Genomic DNA, 19,132 nt, shown 5'->3' on the forward strand with positions numbered 1-19,132 from the left:
ATCAATCTCTTGAATTAAGAACACTAGAAATTATTTCTAGTGTCCTGTTTACATCTCTAATCTCTTAAAAGGCAGAACTTGAATTTCTAATTAATAGAAAAAGCTTTAGAGGCTGTTCAAGGGCTGCCATAGGTGTTCTTGGTGTGGACAAGCTAGAGGGACAACATTTGGTGTCCTGAAGACGAATCTCAAAGGCGCAGACACGCTGCAGTGCATCAAGAGGTTAGTGTAATCGTTCTTGATTTAATCTAGGGTTCTAAAATTAATCTGATTAATTTTAAAATCTTAAATGGCAAATACAGATCCAAAAACATATTAAAAGAGTTTTAATATGTTGTTTATCATTGAAATCAAATAGATAAAAATAAATCTTGCATGGTGCATGTGACCCTAGGTGAAAATTTTTGAATTCAATGGTATAATCTTGTGTTTTTCACGCCTGCCTTCAATTGGTATCAGAGCCACTATATTTGCCATTTAGATTGTTGATTATATGATTTAATTGTGTGATTTGATCATGAGATGATTGATTCATTGCTGGTTGGATCAAGAGGTGTGGCGGCACACATGGTAAAGCCACCATTGGTGGCAGCAACATTGGTTCCATGGGAGGTTCAAGGTTTGGCTTTTAATTCTGCAATTGTTGTATGATCTAAGGCCTATTCTTTAACTAATTAAAGTGTTTAATTAGTAGTTTTAATCACACAATTAAATTATGATTCAAATCAGAATTTTAAAAATTGTTTGAATGTGATTCAAATCTGAATTTTAAAAATTGTTTGAATGTGATTCAAATCTGAATTTTTAAAGTTGTTTGAATCATATTTAAATCTGATTTTTTAAAATTGATTCAATAAAATTCAGATCTAATTTTTTAAAAAATATTTGAATGTGATTCAAATCTGATTTTTTAAAAAATGTTTGAATGTGATTCAAATCTGAATTTTTGAAGTTGTTTGAATGTGATTCAAATCTGAATTTTTAAATTTGTTTGAATGAGATTCAAATCTGAATTTTTAAATTTATTTGAATCATATTCAAATTTGGATTTTTAAGTTAAATATGAGATATTCAATTTAATTTAAGTATGTATGTTTTATTTAATTGTTAAATAGTGATATGCATGATGGATGATCATGGACTATAAAAGACCAATGTGATTGGATTTATTTCTTTTATGTTTCTTTGGGATTGTAAATTAATTAATTTATTTTAATTTATTTTGGGCATGTATTATTAAGTTTATAATATTTTTGGGTTGTAATTTCATTTATTTAAGTTCTTGTAAATTCACCTTGGTATGCCAAGGATTACTATGTAATATTGGATTGCAAGAAGTTCAAGGAGGTCAAGAGCATTGGTGGGACCAGTGGGAGGAATTCAATATCAAGTGTTGATTATGTACTCTTTCAGCAACTCTTGTAAAATGAATGAATGAAATGCACCTAGGAATGCCCTGATTCAATTCTTGGTGGCTCAGAATTGAATCCCTTAGAAAGTCCATGATCATACCATATTTACTGCTTATCCATGAATGTATGAGATGTATGGGAATGTATGCAATTATATGATATATGCATGCTAAATGGATAATGTGCAAAGTGAGACCTTAATAGTAATAAGGATGGCTATAAAATCTTCCAAACAAATGATTAAGTTGGAAATGCTATAATTAAAGTAATTATAACATAAGCCCTCCATTGGGGCAATTATTTTAAGAAATTTTAAATAGTTGCATGAGATGCAATTAATTTAAGAGATTTTCTTAAGAATAATTGTTAAGCATGAGATGTTGTAAATATGTAAATGGTTTGGTGGCCAATATTGGATGTACCTGAGGACATTAAAATTATTTGCATAATTACTGACTCAATGGGATCAACTTAACTAATGCAAGATAAGTCAATAATGGATGTACCTGAGATTTTGAGCATTAGGGGCTAGGTAAAGGATTGAATCTCACATGAGATGTGATGGGCAAGGAGTTGCTCACTTATAGTTTATTGTAATTCCAATAATGGATGTACCTGAGGATGATCAATAGAATTATAAGAATTCAATCACCCACTAGAAATCCATCCAACTAGGATTTCCGTTTTCTACTCTGGAAGTGTAAGATTCGCTAAGTTAGTGGGAGGACCAATTTGATTAAAAGACCATAATCATTTTAGTTAATTACATGATACATTTACTAATTAATCTGGTTATTTTCTGCAGTTAATTTTCTGATAAAAATGAGCACAAAACAACCACCACCATCCAATATCCTTGCAAGCATACTTGATCACAACAGGTTGATAGGACCTAATCATGCGATTGGCTAAGAAATTTGAAACTTGTCCTGAACCTTGAACATATAGGATATGTTCTAGATTTAAATGTTCCTGGTCCCTTACCTCCAGAGGCCACACAAGAGGAACATGAAACTTTGGACAAGTGGAAGGAGCATGATATGAGAGCTAAGTGTTACATGCTTGCTTCCATGAGTAATGAGTTACAGAAGCAACATGAGAACATGCAGAGTGCGAGTGAGATCCTCCTTCACCTACAAGAGTTGTATGGTGAGCACAAAGAGAATGCTAGGTATGAGATATCTAGACAGCTATTCCGTATGAGGATGTCTGAGGGACATAATGTTGAGGATCATGTCCACAAGATGATTCGGCTGATTGAGCAGTTGGAACATCTTGACTTCAACATGGATTTCCAACTACAAACGGATTTGATCCTTCAGTCCCTTCCTGAGTCTTTTGGGAATTTTGTGACAAATTTCCATATGACTAAACAGGAATGCACCTTAGCTGGTTTACTCAACATGCTGGTTATTGCCCAAAAGAATATGCCGGGCAATAAAGGAAAAGAGGTAGCTTTGGTTGCATCTTCTTCTGCTGGAAAGTCCAACAAGAAGAAGGGCAATAAGAAAAAGAAACCTCAGATTCCTGGTCCTTCTAAGAAAATAGCTAAACAGAAAAGGAAGACTAAAGCTGATTAAGGCAAAGGAAAGTGTTTCCACTGCCAACAGGAAAGTGTTTCCATTGCCAATAGGAAAGTGTTTCCATTGCCGAAGAAAGTGTTTCCACCGCCGAGTATAGCAATCTAAAAGAATACAATGCCATGGTGAAAACCAACTCAAGTTCAAAATATATTAGGAACTTAAGTTTATGTCATGTTGCATAAGATAGGATTGCAAAATTGGAGAAAATGGCGATTCTGTCCTAATTGGGCACTGAGCCTACACCAACTTGTGAAACATGCCTTCAAGGCAAAATGACTAGATCACCATTTGTTGGACAAGGGCTAAGAGCTGAAAATATTTTTGAATTAATAGTTAGTGATGTATGTGGTCCGTTTAAAGAAATGTCTAGAGGGGGCTTTCATTATTTTATTACCTTTACTGATGATAAATCAAGGTTTGGGTATTTGTATTTGATGAAATACAAACATGAATCCTTTGAAAAGTTTAAGGAATTTAAATCTGAAGTAGAAAATCAAACAGGAAAAAGTATTAAAGCTCTTCGATCAGATCGTGGAGGTGAATATTTGAGTACTGAATTTGATGAATACTTGAGAGAGCATGGCATTGTTTCTCAGCTGACTCCTCCAGGAACGCCACAGCTGAATGGTGTATCTGAAAGGAGAAATCGTACCCTATTGGATATGGTACGTAGTATGATGAGCTATACTGATATGCCAATCTTCTTTTGGGATTTGCATTGGAATCAGCTTTGTATATTCTGAATAGGATTCCATCAAAATCAGTTTCTTCCACACCTTATGAGATATGGCATGGAAGAAAACCAAGTCTTAAGCATTTTAAGATTTGGGGTTGTCCAGCTTATATCAAAAGCTGAACACTGATAAATTGGAGACCAGATCAGAAAAAGGTCGATTTGTTGGATATCCAAAAGATAGTTTTGGATATTATTTTATTTGCCTACTTCACAAAAGGTTGTGATAAGTAGAGATGCCACATTTCTTGAACAACAGTTTGTTCAAGAAGGAGGCAAAGGAAGGCAAATAGAGTTAGAATTGGAGAATTCTGACCATCCAACAGATCAGATGGATATAGATCCATCTAGTCAACCTATACCCATTGATGAAACATCTACAGCTGTTCCTCGTAGAACAACCAGGGTATCTCACCCACCAGTGAGATATGGTTTTCTTCATGAAGAAGAACAAGAGTTGTCTACTCATGAAGAAGTAGATCATGGAGATGATCCACTTACCTATGAAGAAGCTATATCAGATATAGACTCTTCAAAATGGATTGATGCTATGAAATCTGAGATTGATTCCATGTATAAGAATCAAGTTTGGGATCTTGTTGACCCACCTGAAGGTATTGTACCTATAGGGAACAAATGGGTTTTCAAGAAGAAAATTGGTTCTGATGGAAAGGTAGAGACCTATAAGGCAAGGCTAGTAGCGAAAGGGTTTCGCCAAAGGCAAGGAATAGACTATGAGGAGACTTTCTCGCCTGTTGCCATGCTTAAATCAATTAGGATTTTATTAGCAATAGCTGCATACTATGATTATGAGATTTGGCAGATGGATGTCAAAACAACTTTTCTCAATGGATACATTGAAGAAAACATTTTCATGGAACAACCTAGGGGATTTGAATCCCAAGATGGTTCTAAGGTATGCAAGCTAAAGCGATCCATTTATGGGTTGAAACAAGCTTCGAGGAGTTGGAACATCCGTTTTGATGAAGCCATTAAATCCTTTGGTTTTATCAAAAATGAGGATGAGCCATGTGTATATAAGAAGGTTAGTGACAGAGCTATCACTTTCCTTGTCTTATATGTGGATGACATACTGTTGATAGGTAATGACACAGGTATGTTGACAACTATAAAGGTATGGTTGTCAAATACATTCTTCATGAAAGACTTAGGGGAGGCAACCTATATTCTTGGGATTCGCATCTATAGAGATAGAGCGAAAAGAATAATAGGTTTATCCCAAAGTCTATACTTGGAAAAGGTGTTAAAGAGGTTTAACATGCTTGATTCCAAGAGAGGATCATACAGTGAGACATGGTATCCATCTTTCTAAAGAGATGTCTCCAAAGACACTCAAAGAAAGAGATAAGATGGCCAAGATTCCATATGCTTCGGCTATTGGAAGTTTAATGTATGCAATGTTGTGTACTAGGCCAGATATCGCATATGTTGTTAGTTTGACTAGCAGGTATCAATCCAATCCAGGTTTAGAACACTGGATAGCAGTCAAGAATATCCTTAAGTACTTGAGAAGAACTAAGGATTTATTCTTGATTTATGGAGGTGGAGACTTGCAATTAGGTGGTTATACTGATTCTGACTTCCAATCAGATATCGATGATAGAAAGTCTACCTCTGGATATGTGTTCATTTGTAATGGAGGTGCAGTCAGTTGGAAGAGTTCCAAACAGAGCACGACTGCAGATTCCACCATCGAGGTGAGTATATTGTTGCATCGAGATCTTTGGAAAAGAAGTCGTTTGGATAAAGAAGTTCGTGATGAACTTACAGAGTTCCTTCCATTGAGTCGCCAGCCCACTACATCGTGACAATAATGGAGCGATCATACGAGCTAAGGAACCAAGGTCTCACCGTAAATCCAAACACATAGAAAGGCGCTACCACATTATCGTGAGAAATAGTTGGGCGAGGCGATGTAGCCATGCAGAAAATAGCATCGGTGAAAATCCAGGTGATCCATTCACTAAGCCTATGTCACGCACTCGTTAGACCGACATCTTGAGAAGATAGGTCTAAGATATTGTAATGAATGGCTCTAGTGCTAGTGGGAGATTGTTAGTAGTTTGCCCTAGAGCATATCATTTAGTATGTATCTTGTACATAATTTTATTAATAAAAGGCATTTCCACTTTTCCGTTTACATAATATATTTATGTGTAATAGAAAAGGTCCATTGATATTTTGTTAGAAATATTATTCTTAAGTTGTTAAGAATATGAGTGACAATATTTCTAGCACAAAGTATCATAAATAGGTTCACAATCGAGGATACTTCATAATAAGGACATGACTTATCCGAAAGATTGTATTCATGTTTGTTCCTGTGTTATTTATATGAGATATAAATAAGATGGAATGGTGAGTCTCATGCCATATAACAAACATGATAGGCATTTATAAATGATAAGTAGGCCGAACCAGTGACACTTATGACAAGCACATGGAGTTTACTCTTGTCAATGTTTTGTCATAAATCATATCAGTGCATATAATCTTTAGACTGAGATAGCACAGCTTATCTTGTATATAGGTAGTTTGAGTTTGATATCGCTTTCATACTTGTACTATGTATGGGTATATGGGCATGTGTTGGCTCTCGCTAGTTATATATGGAGGTAGGTGTTGATCAAGATGGAATCTATTCCTCTAAGTAAATAGAGATAAAATCCTATGTTCATTTAATTGTTCTTGATGTTTCAAGTTCCTGCCAGACAGATAGATTTATTCGTAAAAGAGTTTCGATGAGAAAATCTTTTAATCAAGAACTGGAATTAAAAGAGAACATAATATTCATAGCAAATGGAGTTTGACATAAACCATGACTCCAGCTTGAGTTGGGATTTTGTAACAGAGAGATTCTAGTGCATGGTAACATATGATTATAGGTTCATTTAAGGTAAATCTTATTACTAATTGGGTGGCCATGGCATGCTATGCTAGGTGTTAACCATGGTCTATGAGGTTCATAAAATGATTTAGAGAAATCATTTATGGTAAGAAAGAGTTCTGATGATATTAAGAGTTGATATCATGTCTCATTGCCAATTAGTGATGAGCCTAGTAAGTCACACACATACACAAGTTATCACCTATTTAAACATTTGGTGTCCTGAAGACGAATCTCAAAGGCGCAGACACGCTGCAGTGCATCAAGAGGTTAGTTTAATCGTTCTTGATTTAATTTAGGGTTCTAAAATTAATCTGATTAATTTTAAAATCTTAAATGGCAAATACAGATCCAAAAACATATTAAAAGAGTTTTAATATGTTGTTTATCATTGAAATCAAATAGATAAAAATAAATCTTGCATGGTGCATGTGACCCTAGGTGAAAATTTTTGAATTCAATGGTATAATCTTGTGTTTTTCACGCTTCCGTTCCTTCAACATGCATTTAATAAGTTTACAGGTTCAACATGACAATTATATTATAGACCCAATCAAATAAATATTTCTAACACATGCGGAAATTCTAGAAGTTAACAGAATTATAGAAACATTATTAGACGACCTGCGAAGAAGAAAAGCCCGTTAACCACAACAATAATCCTCCTGTAGCCTGGAAAAAAAATAAATGAACAGGAGTGAGCGTTCGACTTAGAGAGTAAAATATTAATTTTAACCATAATCTCTATAGCTATCTAAAGCTAATGCAACCTGTAGAGTGAAATGCAACATCGTCATAAATTTCATACAAATCACATAAAAAAGGCAATTTGGAGCACTCACGCACCCGAGAGTGTCAAACAATACATATATGAGAGTTGATCCCCTATACAACCCTTTTAATCCAACCTCTGCCAGCGAAGATCTCAAGCCGAACTTTCGCTTAATAAACCAAATACGGGGTCCCAGCGAAGAACTCAAGCCGTGTCTACCCTGAAGGACTGGATCCTAGCGAAGATCTCAAGCCTTGTCTACCCGTACTGTCCATATCTAACACTATGCCACACGCACGCCAACACACGCACACTGTTCTAAATTATCACAAATAACATCCATGACACTTTAACAGCTGTGAATGCAATATAAAACATGCCTAGAGTTTAACTACATAGATATATACATATAAGTGATGCATGGGCATGCTTGAACATATAATAATATCGAAATTACAATTAAAATTAATATTTTACTCACAGACTTAATCGCAGTCACTATGGCGGCTTGGTGGAGGAGGAAGGCTGTCCCGACTCACCTGACAATTTTATTATAATTATTTAATACTTTTGACTCAATACAAACTAAGAAAAAGATCAAAGATGTCCTAAGTCATGTCGAAAATCTGACAGAGTCTCCCCCATACCTAGGATCTACCCAGCCTGCAAAAAGGTTTAAAACGCACTTCTATATCCACAAACCATACACCCACAACTCAATCACATCACACAGCCCCTCCTGGGTCCATCCAAACAGTCATCAATCATAATATGTAAAATTACAGTTTAGTCATTATAATTGACCCTTTTACAAAAACTACCCAAATGAGCTCTAAAAATTTTAAAACTTTGCCCCGCGGTCCTTAGCAATATTACTAAGCTAATGCAAAAGGAATCATAATTTTTTGAGCTATCATGAATATTTTACGAATTTCTAATCCAATTTAAGCATTAAACAATTAAGAAAAAGTAAGGTTCGGGTTTACCTATGCCGATTCCGACCCTGGGGACGTGCTCGAGACGTCTGACAACTGTGGGGTAGCTAAAATCTCGATCCAATTCTAAGACTTTTTCGGTAGCCTGTCTGTCTGGCCGGAAATTTGCAGGGCTAGGCAACTGTCGAATTTCCTTGAATTGAAGGTACCTACACAAAGCCCACAACACGGGGGTTAGTACAAAATTTTTACGAAATTTTCTAAGCTCATTTAGTGCTCGAAAAAACACTACGAAGTTTCGTGGGACCCACCAGAAAACGGTGTCAAAAAATTTCGAAATTTATATTACCGCGAAGCTCTTAACGAGTGGAGCGCTTTGATACTCTCAATTTTCTCGTGAGGTTCACGGTTTGCGAGAAATCTAGCCCAAAAGTCGAAATAGGCTAAAACTTCTAGGACAAAAATTAGGCAAACCGCTCAATGGATTTTGGTGTTCTTGGTGTTTATGGAAAGCTCTCGAGGTGTAGATGAGTTTAGACATAAGACCCGGCCCAAACAGTGGCCGGATCGATAGGATATTGGCCGAGAAGTCGAAACAGCGCGCGCGCTCCAGTGGGTCTTCGTGCGCGTTTTCTGGCCGTCTAGCGCGCCGGCGAGGTGAAGAGGCTAGGGTGGCGGCTGGCCGGCGAGGGGAGGTGAGAGGAGAGAGAAAACGGGAGGGGAAGGAGGGACGTCGGGCGCGCGCGAGGGAGAAAGAAGAAGAAAAAGAAAATGGCGGTCCAATTCGATCGGTCCGATCCGGTCCGATTCAAGATACAAAATTTTTAATTTTTATTTTGCCTTAGGATTGAAAATGAGGCCCAAAAATTTCGAAAAAATTCTTGAAAACTCAAAAAAATTCGTATAGTCCAAATATATTTTTAGTTTTGCCACGTGGTCCTTAAATTAATTTTTAAAAATCATCAAAGTTTCATAACTTCGGAAAATCGGATCCGATTTTTAAAATCCAAAAAATTTCAAATAATTTCCTAAAATTTAAATAAAATAAAATATTAATATTTACTCACAAAATAATAAATTTAAAAATTTGGGGTATTACAATAATACACAATTATAAGAAGAGTTAATGTATTTATAATTAAAATTATTAAAAAATATAGATAAATAAAAAATAATTTATTAAGTTGTACATAATCCACAGATATATATATATTCGGTCTATTATGATTTGGTTCGATTCTTAATAAAAAGTCAGAACAGAACTAAAGCATTAAAATAAATTCAATTTTATATAATTCTCGTGTGTTTTGCACAATTATTTGATTTAATTTGAGACTCCAAAAATAATGCATTACCTATATTCTCTAATAATTCCATTTATAATAAATTTTTAAAAAAATTAAGATCTGAACACTTTGACAACAATATAAAACATTGGATGAATCTATTTTTAACTATTAATCTAATAATAAATATTTAAATCCTTTTTGTTTATATAATTAGTTGCCTTACTGATTTAATGAGGCTGTGTTGTGTGGAAAGCAAGCAAGATTCTTTCTTCTTAATTACATTGGGGCTTGAACTTAATTAGACACTAGAGTGCAAGATAAGCAATGATCTAATCCTTTTGCTTGTACACTTTTAGATATGATTTACTTGCTACTCTCTACTAAAAGTAGTAGTTGGTTAATCATTGATGCCTTTGTAAAATCAACAATTTAATAAGTAAATATTCACCTTATGCTACCAACCAACCAAGAATTTGTATTTTTTATATTTTATAATTAATTAAAAATAACAAATTTTAATCTAACTTTATTTAAATTCGTCTAATATATAAATTTATAATCTATATCAACATATATAAAATTAAAATGATTTAAAGTCCAATGATTTATAAATTTTCAGATTAAAGATTAATTATATGATTTAATTTGAAATTAATTCATTTAATTTATCTAACAGCTCTAATATTAACTCAAAATTAAATATATAAAATTAATTATTCTAAAAGGCTTATAACCTTTTGGTTGGTACTAAGTGAAGATGGTTCAGTAAATCAATATTGTGCTCAGATCGTTTCAACTCATGACATTTGTGGTATTATGCTATAAGGTATTAGAGTTGCTATTTATTTAAATTTTTTACACGATAATAAACGCTTGATCCTATAATTGGTATAAGACCTGAAATAATGGATTTAAATTTTTAGCAGAGTGATTGTTAGTGCTGAGTGAAGATAATTTAATGAGTCAGCATCCTGCTAAATCCTACACTTATTATTATTTTTTTTTATAGCAACTCAATTTTTTAATAATTTAATCGAATTTAAAATTCTCCACTCATCTATTTAGACGAGAATGGCCTAATGCTTCCTTTATGCGTTGGGCCAATGTACAGTGGAGCTTCTTCTCATCTGAAAGATTAAATGGGTGGACAGAAGCACCAAGCCCATTAGGCCCAAAATTACCCCAATAGAAAGTTCATTCAATTTATGCTATGTTTGCAAGTATTAATTATTTCTATTAAAATTAATGAATTATTATTAAAAATCTAAAACACCCTCATTCAGATTTTTTTTTCTTTATAAATAAGAGCAAAATATTACTATAAGTGAATTCATTTTATATATGTTTCAAATGAATTCTCTCATTTAAAAATTAATTCCAAACATATGAAATTTGTAACAAAATCATTAGAATTTAATTCTTTTAATATAATTGAATTAAATTTTTACAAAATTGTATCATTTTTAAAATAAATTTATTTTTTCAAAATTATTTACTTTTAAATTTAAGAAATTAAATTCTAACAACTTTTTAAATATAAAAATTAATTAATTAAAAAAATCCAATTATATAATAAAATTCTTTGATTTTCTAAATATCACTGTCAGGCCAATAAACGAATTGTTATAATGTAATGCATTTTTCTTATTTATACTCAGTTCATTATGAATTTAAGATACAAAATATATATTGAAATTCATTTAACTAATACATGGATCCTACCTACTTGTTTTGAGGAAAGAATTAATAATTTTTTTTTAGAATATTGTTAGTTGATTTAAATAGGGAGTTGAGTGAGTACTCTGTTTGTACCCAAAGCCTAATAATGAGTTTGAGAAAGAAAACACAAATTTATTTTTATTTATTTAATTATATATTTTGCAATGAAAATAGAATCAAATTGGAATTCTCATCTTGAAAACATGTTTTGAACATTTTATTTCTATGGTCAAAATTCCTCTTTATAACTATAGACAAATACATGGACCCTTCCTTATAAAACAAAAAAAATCAACTCTCCCATTTCACACTCTTATGAACAGACCTTAGATATTATGAGCATATGCATTTTACATATTATTAGAAATATAAATTATAATATATAATTCAATTAATATTTCCATTTACATTCACAACCACATACTATTAAGAATTTATGCATAAATGAGTCATGTGAGTGTTATTGACTTGCAAAAGTGTACACACACAAAACACACACACATGTATGCATGTTAGTAGAAATTGTATATTTTCTATGCCTAGTACACAGGCTCCATGCTCAATTTTAGAGCTAATTATTAAATATACGAAGACTACTAGTGCTTCTTCTTGTATAAAAAAGTAGATCATTCTTATAATATAGAGAGTGAGTCTCACATAATTATAGGAGATGGTGCATGTACACAAAGTACATCTAATAATTTCTCAAATTTTAGGGCCAACAACATTTTCTTTAGTGGCAACGGTTGGAGTATTTTTAAGTATTGAATTTGACTAAATTTTATTAAGGTAATAAATTTAAATAATATATAATTAAATTTAGAATAACTTTGAATTTTTTATGAAATAATACTCGTATTGAATTAAATAATTAATTAAATATAAAATTTATATTATTTTAAGAAAATAAATCGAGTCTAACTCATTTACAAACTAGCTCAAGGGAAGATGAATGCCTAAGGTTTTATAATTGGCATATTACCCCTATCTTAAATCAATGTGAGATGTTAACATGCCTCTCATACTCAGAATCAAATACGTAAAGCGTGAAGCACATGAGATGCCCAAATATTGGTTAGGAAGACTCTAGTATTATCTTAAGAAATGGGTCGGGTGTAACTCACCCTCAAAAAATTAGTTTAAGGGGGAGGAATGCCCAAAACTATACAAGGGGCATATTATCTCAAACCAATGTGGATTTTAACATATTATAATAATATTTATAAATTGTTTGAACATCATATTTTAAATAAAGAGAGTTTAAATATTTTATAAAATTATTAAATTTTTTAAATGTAAATTATTAGTATATATATATATATAAATTATTAATTAAAATGTTCAAATTCAAATAATATTCGGTTAATATAATCAGGTTTATGAATGGCATGAACAGTTTAAAATAAAATTTAATCGAGCTAGGAACAAATTTAAATATTAAAATTATTAATTAAATTTAAATTCGGATATAATGATTTCTACATACATCATGTTCATTGTCACTCATCAAAATTCAAATTTTATCGAAATTAAATTTTGAAAAATTAAATGGAATATATGAATGAATCCAAAATTAAGGTAGGTTTGCATATGATTTTCTCATGTAGCGAGCTAGGGCAAGAGGTGACAAGTAATTTGCTCAGCAGACCATGTTTTCCATTTTGCTTTCATGTTTTTCATTTATTGCTAACTTGAGGGTTAATGCAGAATTACCAAATTGAAGAAAAAGAAAAAAAAATTATATATATATAATGCAAGAAAATGAATTCAAACTCAAATATTATACCTTACGATTACTGTATGGCATGTAGCCCACCATTGAAGTTAGCTATTCCATCGAGTCAGCTAATGTATTATTAGTTTCCTGTATATATACAAAATTAATTTTCAAGCAATAGCTACTCAATCATGACAATGAAATGTGAACTCTTGCGTTCCTTCTTTTGACTCAATAAATATTCTCATTTAAAGATGGCTTTTGAATTTCTTTTTCAAGAAATAAATTCAAAGGAAACGTAATTAAGATTGTTTTCTTTCTTTTTAATCAAGATTTATATGTATGTGAATTTTAAATTTTGTATCTAAACGTGACTAATGATTTTAGTTTAGAAGTTGAAGGCATATTAATTATCTGATAGAGTTAAGTTTAATTCCCTACTCTCTTGATACTCTTATTAAGAAAATGATATAAAAAATTAGTTGAATATTATATTTTCTTATTAGCCTAAATTTTAAAAATCTAACTTTTTATGATATTTTTAGCTTAAATAACTTGAAATTAATTATATATAGAAAATGGTATTTACTTTAAATTCTATAATTAATTAAAATAAAAAATTACAATACAATTTCCATAATTTAAAAATTAATTTCCTAAAGTATTGTATGGTCAAAGTCATAGCTAGCTATGTGAATATATAGCTAACCATTATGCTTTTCAAGGTTTGGCAATTGAGTGCAAAAGCAATGTTTGTTTGGCAATTACTTGATGCTTGTGGCTGATCATCTAGCTTGTTCTTTTCCTATTATTTATATTTTGTTAGGTAATTTAACACTTTCTTAAAACATATTTTATTTAAGATATTTTTTGCCCTTGATGTTTCCCACATACAAACACTCATAAATTTATATATTCATATAAAAATTGCAAGTCTTTCATGAAGTTTGATCAAGAAACTTTGGTCAATAATGCATATTTTTTTGAGAATTTATTCTTTTTCAAACACATATGTATATATTTATTTTTTTAACTTAAACCCGATATATCACGAATCAAATTATACAAAATATATAATGGGATTAAAATAAAAAAAAATTCTGATAAACCCACCTATTAAATATATGAATCTTACATATTTGTATTTCGGATCTACAGTGAATCAAATTTAAATAAGAATTTCTCTGTATTTTTTTATATATAGCTTATATCTAGGTTTCAAAGACCATGCAAATAAACAAATATTTACCTTAATTATTGATAATTAACTCCTAATTAATAATAGTAGTTCATCTTGACTGTATTTGGACCAAGGAATTACTTGATGTTCAATTCTATATATTTACAAAAACTAGAATTGGATCTATATAATAAAATTAATATGGTGACCTCATCCTAATCATGCTAATTACCTAATTAATTAAACATGATTAACACTTCATGAAAAACCATGTTAGCTAGAAAGTTACTTTTAACCCAACTAAATAAATAACCATGCATGTGAAAATTACCCTTGCGTCGAATCTAAGAAACTAATTAAACATGTTAATTTAATTTTTTTTTTAATTAATTAAAGGGTGACATCTGCCATGATCCCATTTGGATCCATTTGGTCAATATATTTGCTCAGGACTAAACGATGGGACCAGAAACAGGAACAAGAACAAAACCTATTTTGTTTATATATGTCGACGTGCATTCCATTTCCACCCTTTGATTATTATTATTATTATTATTATTATTATTATTATTTTGAGTCAAGATACACATGGAAAAGGCAAATCGTTGAAGCTTGTATGTGTATACATATATTCTCTTAAGACTTTTTGGATGAACTTTTGGCTTTTTTTATATATATTTCATCAACAGAAAGCCATATTCAACTGTCCCATGAGAAGAGGCAGTCAAAATTTTCTGCATTTCCTTCTCTATAATTGAAGAGAAGAAAATATATATATAAACCCCACATGTAAACTGCATTCAACGTTAATTCCAAGATGATCAATTGCATTTTCAAAAATAAAAAATAAAGAAGAACTCATTGGTAGATTTTTAATTATATTATTTTTTTTTGTAAGCAACTCAATAATTAAAATTTTCAATTTGTAATTGAGAGATGAATGACTTTAACAAATAAATAAGAGAGAGAGAGAGAAATTCTTTTCATTCATAATTAAAAACCAAAGAAAAGAAAAGAAAAGAAAAAAAAATTCCCCTGAAAGATCTCATCTTACATTTTCATACAATAATAAAAGCATCCAATGGGATTGCATAGCAGTACAAGCACATGCAAATGCAACCTCCTAATGCTAGGTTTTTGAAAAACCGCTATGCCGGTTGACCTCATCATCTTCTTGGATTCTCTTAAGACATTTTTCTCATTGTTGATCTATATAGCATCTCATCAAGCACATGATCACCTCCAATCCCCAAAGGATACCATAAATAGTCCACTTCTTGGGAGTATTCGAAGTGGGTATTAATCAAGATCGATTAAGAAGAGAAGTAACATATAGTTACCTAGCTAAAAAGTCGGGGAAAATGATGATAATTGAAAACTAATAAGTAGTTGAAGTATGTATATGTACAGATGCTCAGAAAGGAAGAGACTTAATTTCAGGGCTCTTGTTTAAAGAACATAGAAGGGACTATGTCTTGCAAGAGTCCATAGTCTGGAACCTGATACTGGTGGTGAAGATGTTGGTTATTATTGAGACTCTGCGGGTATATAGAGCCTGCACCAGCACCAACTTGGTTGCTTATGTGGGGCGCCATGTGAAACAAAAAATCCTGAGGAAAGTTAGGCCTAGAAGTTCCTATGGGAGCTGGTGTAAGCATAGAATGTGAGAACATAGCTGCAGCATTTCCTCTAAGCGTTGCAGGGAGCGGATGATTATGTTGCCCTTCATATGTTGTTATCACAATGGATGGATCTTGAAATGACCTCTCTACTCGTTTCTTCACAGTACATTTCTGAGTAGTGCACCTGTAATAGCTCCTGCGATGTCAACCCAAGATTTTTAATTAATTGTATGTGTGAACAAGCTTAATTAAACCAATGGAGCTCTCCATTCAGTTGATAAGAACAGAACAGAAACAGACATATTACAACTAATTACTTGTTCCAATTGCATATATCTTCTTCTTTTCTTGACTTTTCGTAATCAAGAAATGAAAAAAAATTATAGTCAATGGAAGATATTAATATTTGTAACATCATGTTCTTAAAGAGGGGGGGTTCACTTCACATTTCTTCACTAAACTAGGTACATGCTTTAGGTGCAAGAAATTAAACTAGAGGGCAATACCTTGGATAGGGACTATTCTTTACAGCCTTCTGTCCATACTTTCTCCATCTATACCCATCTTCCAGATGATCAACCTCACTCTTAGTCATGAAGGCAAATCTTGGCTCTCTTTGCTTTTTCTCTCCTTTTTTCTTTGTCTTGCCCCTGTTAATATACACAACCATAAATTATTAAAGTTGCACCATCTTCAAAAAATGTCAAGAAATTAAATTAATAATAATATTAATAATAATGATCAAGGATGAATTGACATGTAAGATCAAAAACATACTCTTTCTTGGAGCATTCTCCTCCATCCTGCTCAGACCCTTTTGGTGGGCTTTCTTTCTTGACCTTTCCTGAATCTTCTTCACCACCAGCCTCACTTGAAGAGAAAGAAACTGAAGAATTTGGGGTGACCGGATTTTCAGTACTGTTACCACCTCCACCTAAATCTCCAACTTCGACAGGCTTTGGATTGCCTTCTATGGAAGAAAAAGGTTCAGAAGACGAAGGAGACATGCCAAAGGCTTTTGCGAGAGAGTTATAGTCCATGGATCCATGTAAGCACTCAGTGAAGCTCATGTAAGAAGAAGGATCAAACCCATGTGAGGACCCATAAGTAGAAGAACCAGCAATGGAATAAAGAGGCTTTTGACTATTATAAGCACCAGTTTCATCGATGACATCGTAGTGATCTTCATGGAAAGAAGCATGGTAGTAGAGGTCTTTGTGTTCATCAGACATGGAGAAAGAAGAAGAAGAAGAACAAAGAGATTAAAGGGTTTGGATTTTATGCGATGGTTAGACTTTTAGTTCATCGGTCTCTATAAATCTTTATATACATGTATGTTTGAGATTTTAGAAATATAATAATTAGAGAAAAGAGAGAGAGTTTGGATTTAGATGAGATTAGAACAGCAGCTAATGCCACTTTATGAAGAACGTTGACAAATAAAACTTCCAATTAGAAGAGCAAAAAGTGGCTTCTCTTGTGGAAACAAAACCTCCCTCCCCTATCCTCCATCATCTCTCTATTTTCAATTGAGACTATTTCTAAGTCTCTCTTCACGGCTTCTCCTCCATCTACTCCTTGTACTTTTGCTCTTTTTTCTTCATGACACAAGACGTTTAAATAATTTCAAAAACCCCCCTTTTAATTAACCTTCGCTGCTTAATTCTAAATAGTCCCTTCTCCACTTAAAAAAATAATTTTATATATTTATTTAAAAATTTTTACATAAACACAATTTATTATAAATTTAAAATATAAATATACGATACTTATTTATTTAATAAGTAAATTACACTATACATCTCATATTTTAAATTTATAATAAAATAAATTTAAAAAAAAAACTTATTTTTTCATAAAATATATATATTTATTAATCTCCTCACCAACGTAATAATTACTAATAATAATATTTATTTATTATATATATTTATTTTAATTAAATAATGAAATTATCTATAAAACTGTAAAGTTCGGATCCATTTATCAATAGGAAGTAATTGTAAAAGAAAAAAAATAATAATAAGTCACCGAAGATTACCAGTGACGGGTAATGGTCAGTCGCCTTTTAAAGAGAGAGAGTGGCGTTTTTCTCATTGGGTCAAAGATTCAAACTTTACTGTTAAAGAGGTACGGGAATATCAGGCTTACACGTGTCTTTATTGGCACCGGCATTTGACCGTAGCCGACATACGACCCTGGCACGTGGGACTTAGGAGAAGCTCTGCGGCTTTTCTGCGTCGATGATGAGGATCCAACGTTACCGTTTTACCCATATGGCTCTGGGCCTCTGCTTGTGGATTTTATTTTATGCGGTGTGTATTGTGTAATGTGTTTGCTCCTAATCTCGAATGGGAGTCTCTGTTTCATGGTGCAGAAAAATTAAAAATAAAATTAAGATAATAAACATTAAATCCAAAATAACTGAAAAATCAAAATAATTAAAATTCACACTGCAGCATGGAAAATTTAATCAATAAAAGAAAAACCCAATTGCGAATCATGTGGACAGTAGCTAGTAATACAGGGCCTGTAGAATTGAAAGACAAAAGGCATGATATGTACAGTGGAAATTTAACAGGTTTCTGCTGAGAATTCAACAAAACTAAGCTGCGTGATTTGTGGCTAACAAATAGCTTATTAACATTGAGTCTTGGCATGTCATGCTACTTTGTCATAGCCCACAAACAAGGACCCCTGCTACTCAACTAGACCCATTAAAATAATACATCTATCTTAGTTCAAATATGTTCCATTTTTCTTAAAAAAAAATTTATTTAATTATGTTAGATTCGATAGATTTCTTGATAGATTATATTTAATTTATTTTTAATAAAAATATACATATATATATTTTCGAGAGCAGAGATTGCTCCTCTGTCTCTACTTATAAAAATTTGGAATTGAAGCGGAGACTTTCTTACTGAAAAATGGGGCGGGGTAAGTTTATCCATGAGATTTTTTTTAAAATTTTTTTTATTTTAATTTATTATTATATAATATAATTTTATTTATTAAAAAATAAATTATAAATTAGAAATATAATTTTTATAATATGTTTGTATTTTTTTATTAAAATTTTAATATTTAAATATATATATATAAATAAATTAATTTTTAATAAAAAAATAATAATATATAATTTTACATAAAGTTACAGGAATTCGAGGTGGGAATAAGGTGTCTTTGTCCCTGCCCCGCACACAAAACTGAGATGAAAGCATAGCATCGTAATACAATGATATATATTTTATCATTTTAT

The 19,132-nt window shown here is 31.8% G+C and overlaps 1 protein-coding gene across 1 annotated transcript; it reads right to left on the reverse strand.

Annotated features, from left to right (window-relative positions):
- Nucleotides 1-15,210: 15,210 nt before the first annotated feature.
- On the reverse strand, nucleotides 15,211-17,390 carry LOC110638187 (WRKY transcription factor 28). The gene is made up of 3 exons (XM_021788652.2): nucleotides 16,648-17,390; nucleotides 16,377-16,520; nucleotides 15,211-16,066 (listed from the first exon to the last, which is right to left on the reverse strand). The coding sequence occupies exons 1-3, from the start codon at nucleotides 17,100-17,102 to the stop codon at nucleotides 15,685-15,687; spliced, it is 981 nt and encodes a 326-aa protein (XP_021644344.2). The 5' UTR covers nucleotides 17,103-17,390; the 3' UTR covers nucleotides 15,211-15,684.
- Between the last annotated feature and the right edge of the window lie 1,742 nt (nucleotides 17,391-19,132).

This window comes from Hevea brasiliensis, chromosome 18 (assembly GCF_030052815.1).
Source record: "Hevea brasiliensis isolate MT/VB/25A 57/8 chromosome 18, ASM3005281v1, whole genome shotgun sequence".
NCBI classification, from domain to species: Eukaryota; Viridiplantae; Streptophyta; class Magnoliopsida; order Malpighiales; family Euphorbiaceae; genus Hevea; species Hevea brasiliensis.

Excerpts from the sequence above, each read along its gene's own strand:
- LOC110638187 (XM_021788652.2), bottom strand. The coding sequence starts at position 17,102 with ATGTCTGATGAACACAAAGACCTCTACTACCATGCTTCTTTCCATGAA. Across the intron at positions 16,521-16,647 it reads GGAGAATGCTCCAAGAAAGA|GGGCAAGACAAAGAAAAAAG; the intron begins GTATGTTTTTGA and ends GTATATTAACAG. Across the intron at positions 16,067-16,376 it reads AAGAATAGTCCCTATCCAAG|GAGCTATTACAGGTGCACTA; the intron begins GTATTGCCCTCT and ends TTGACATCGCAG.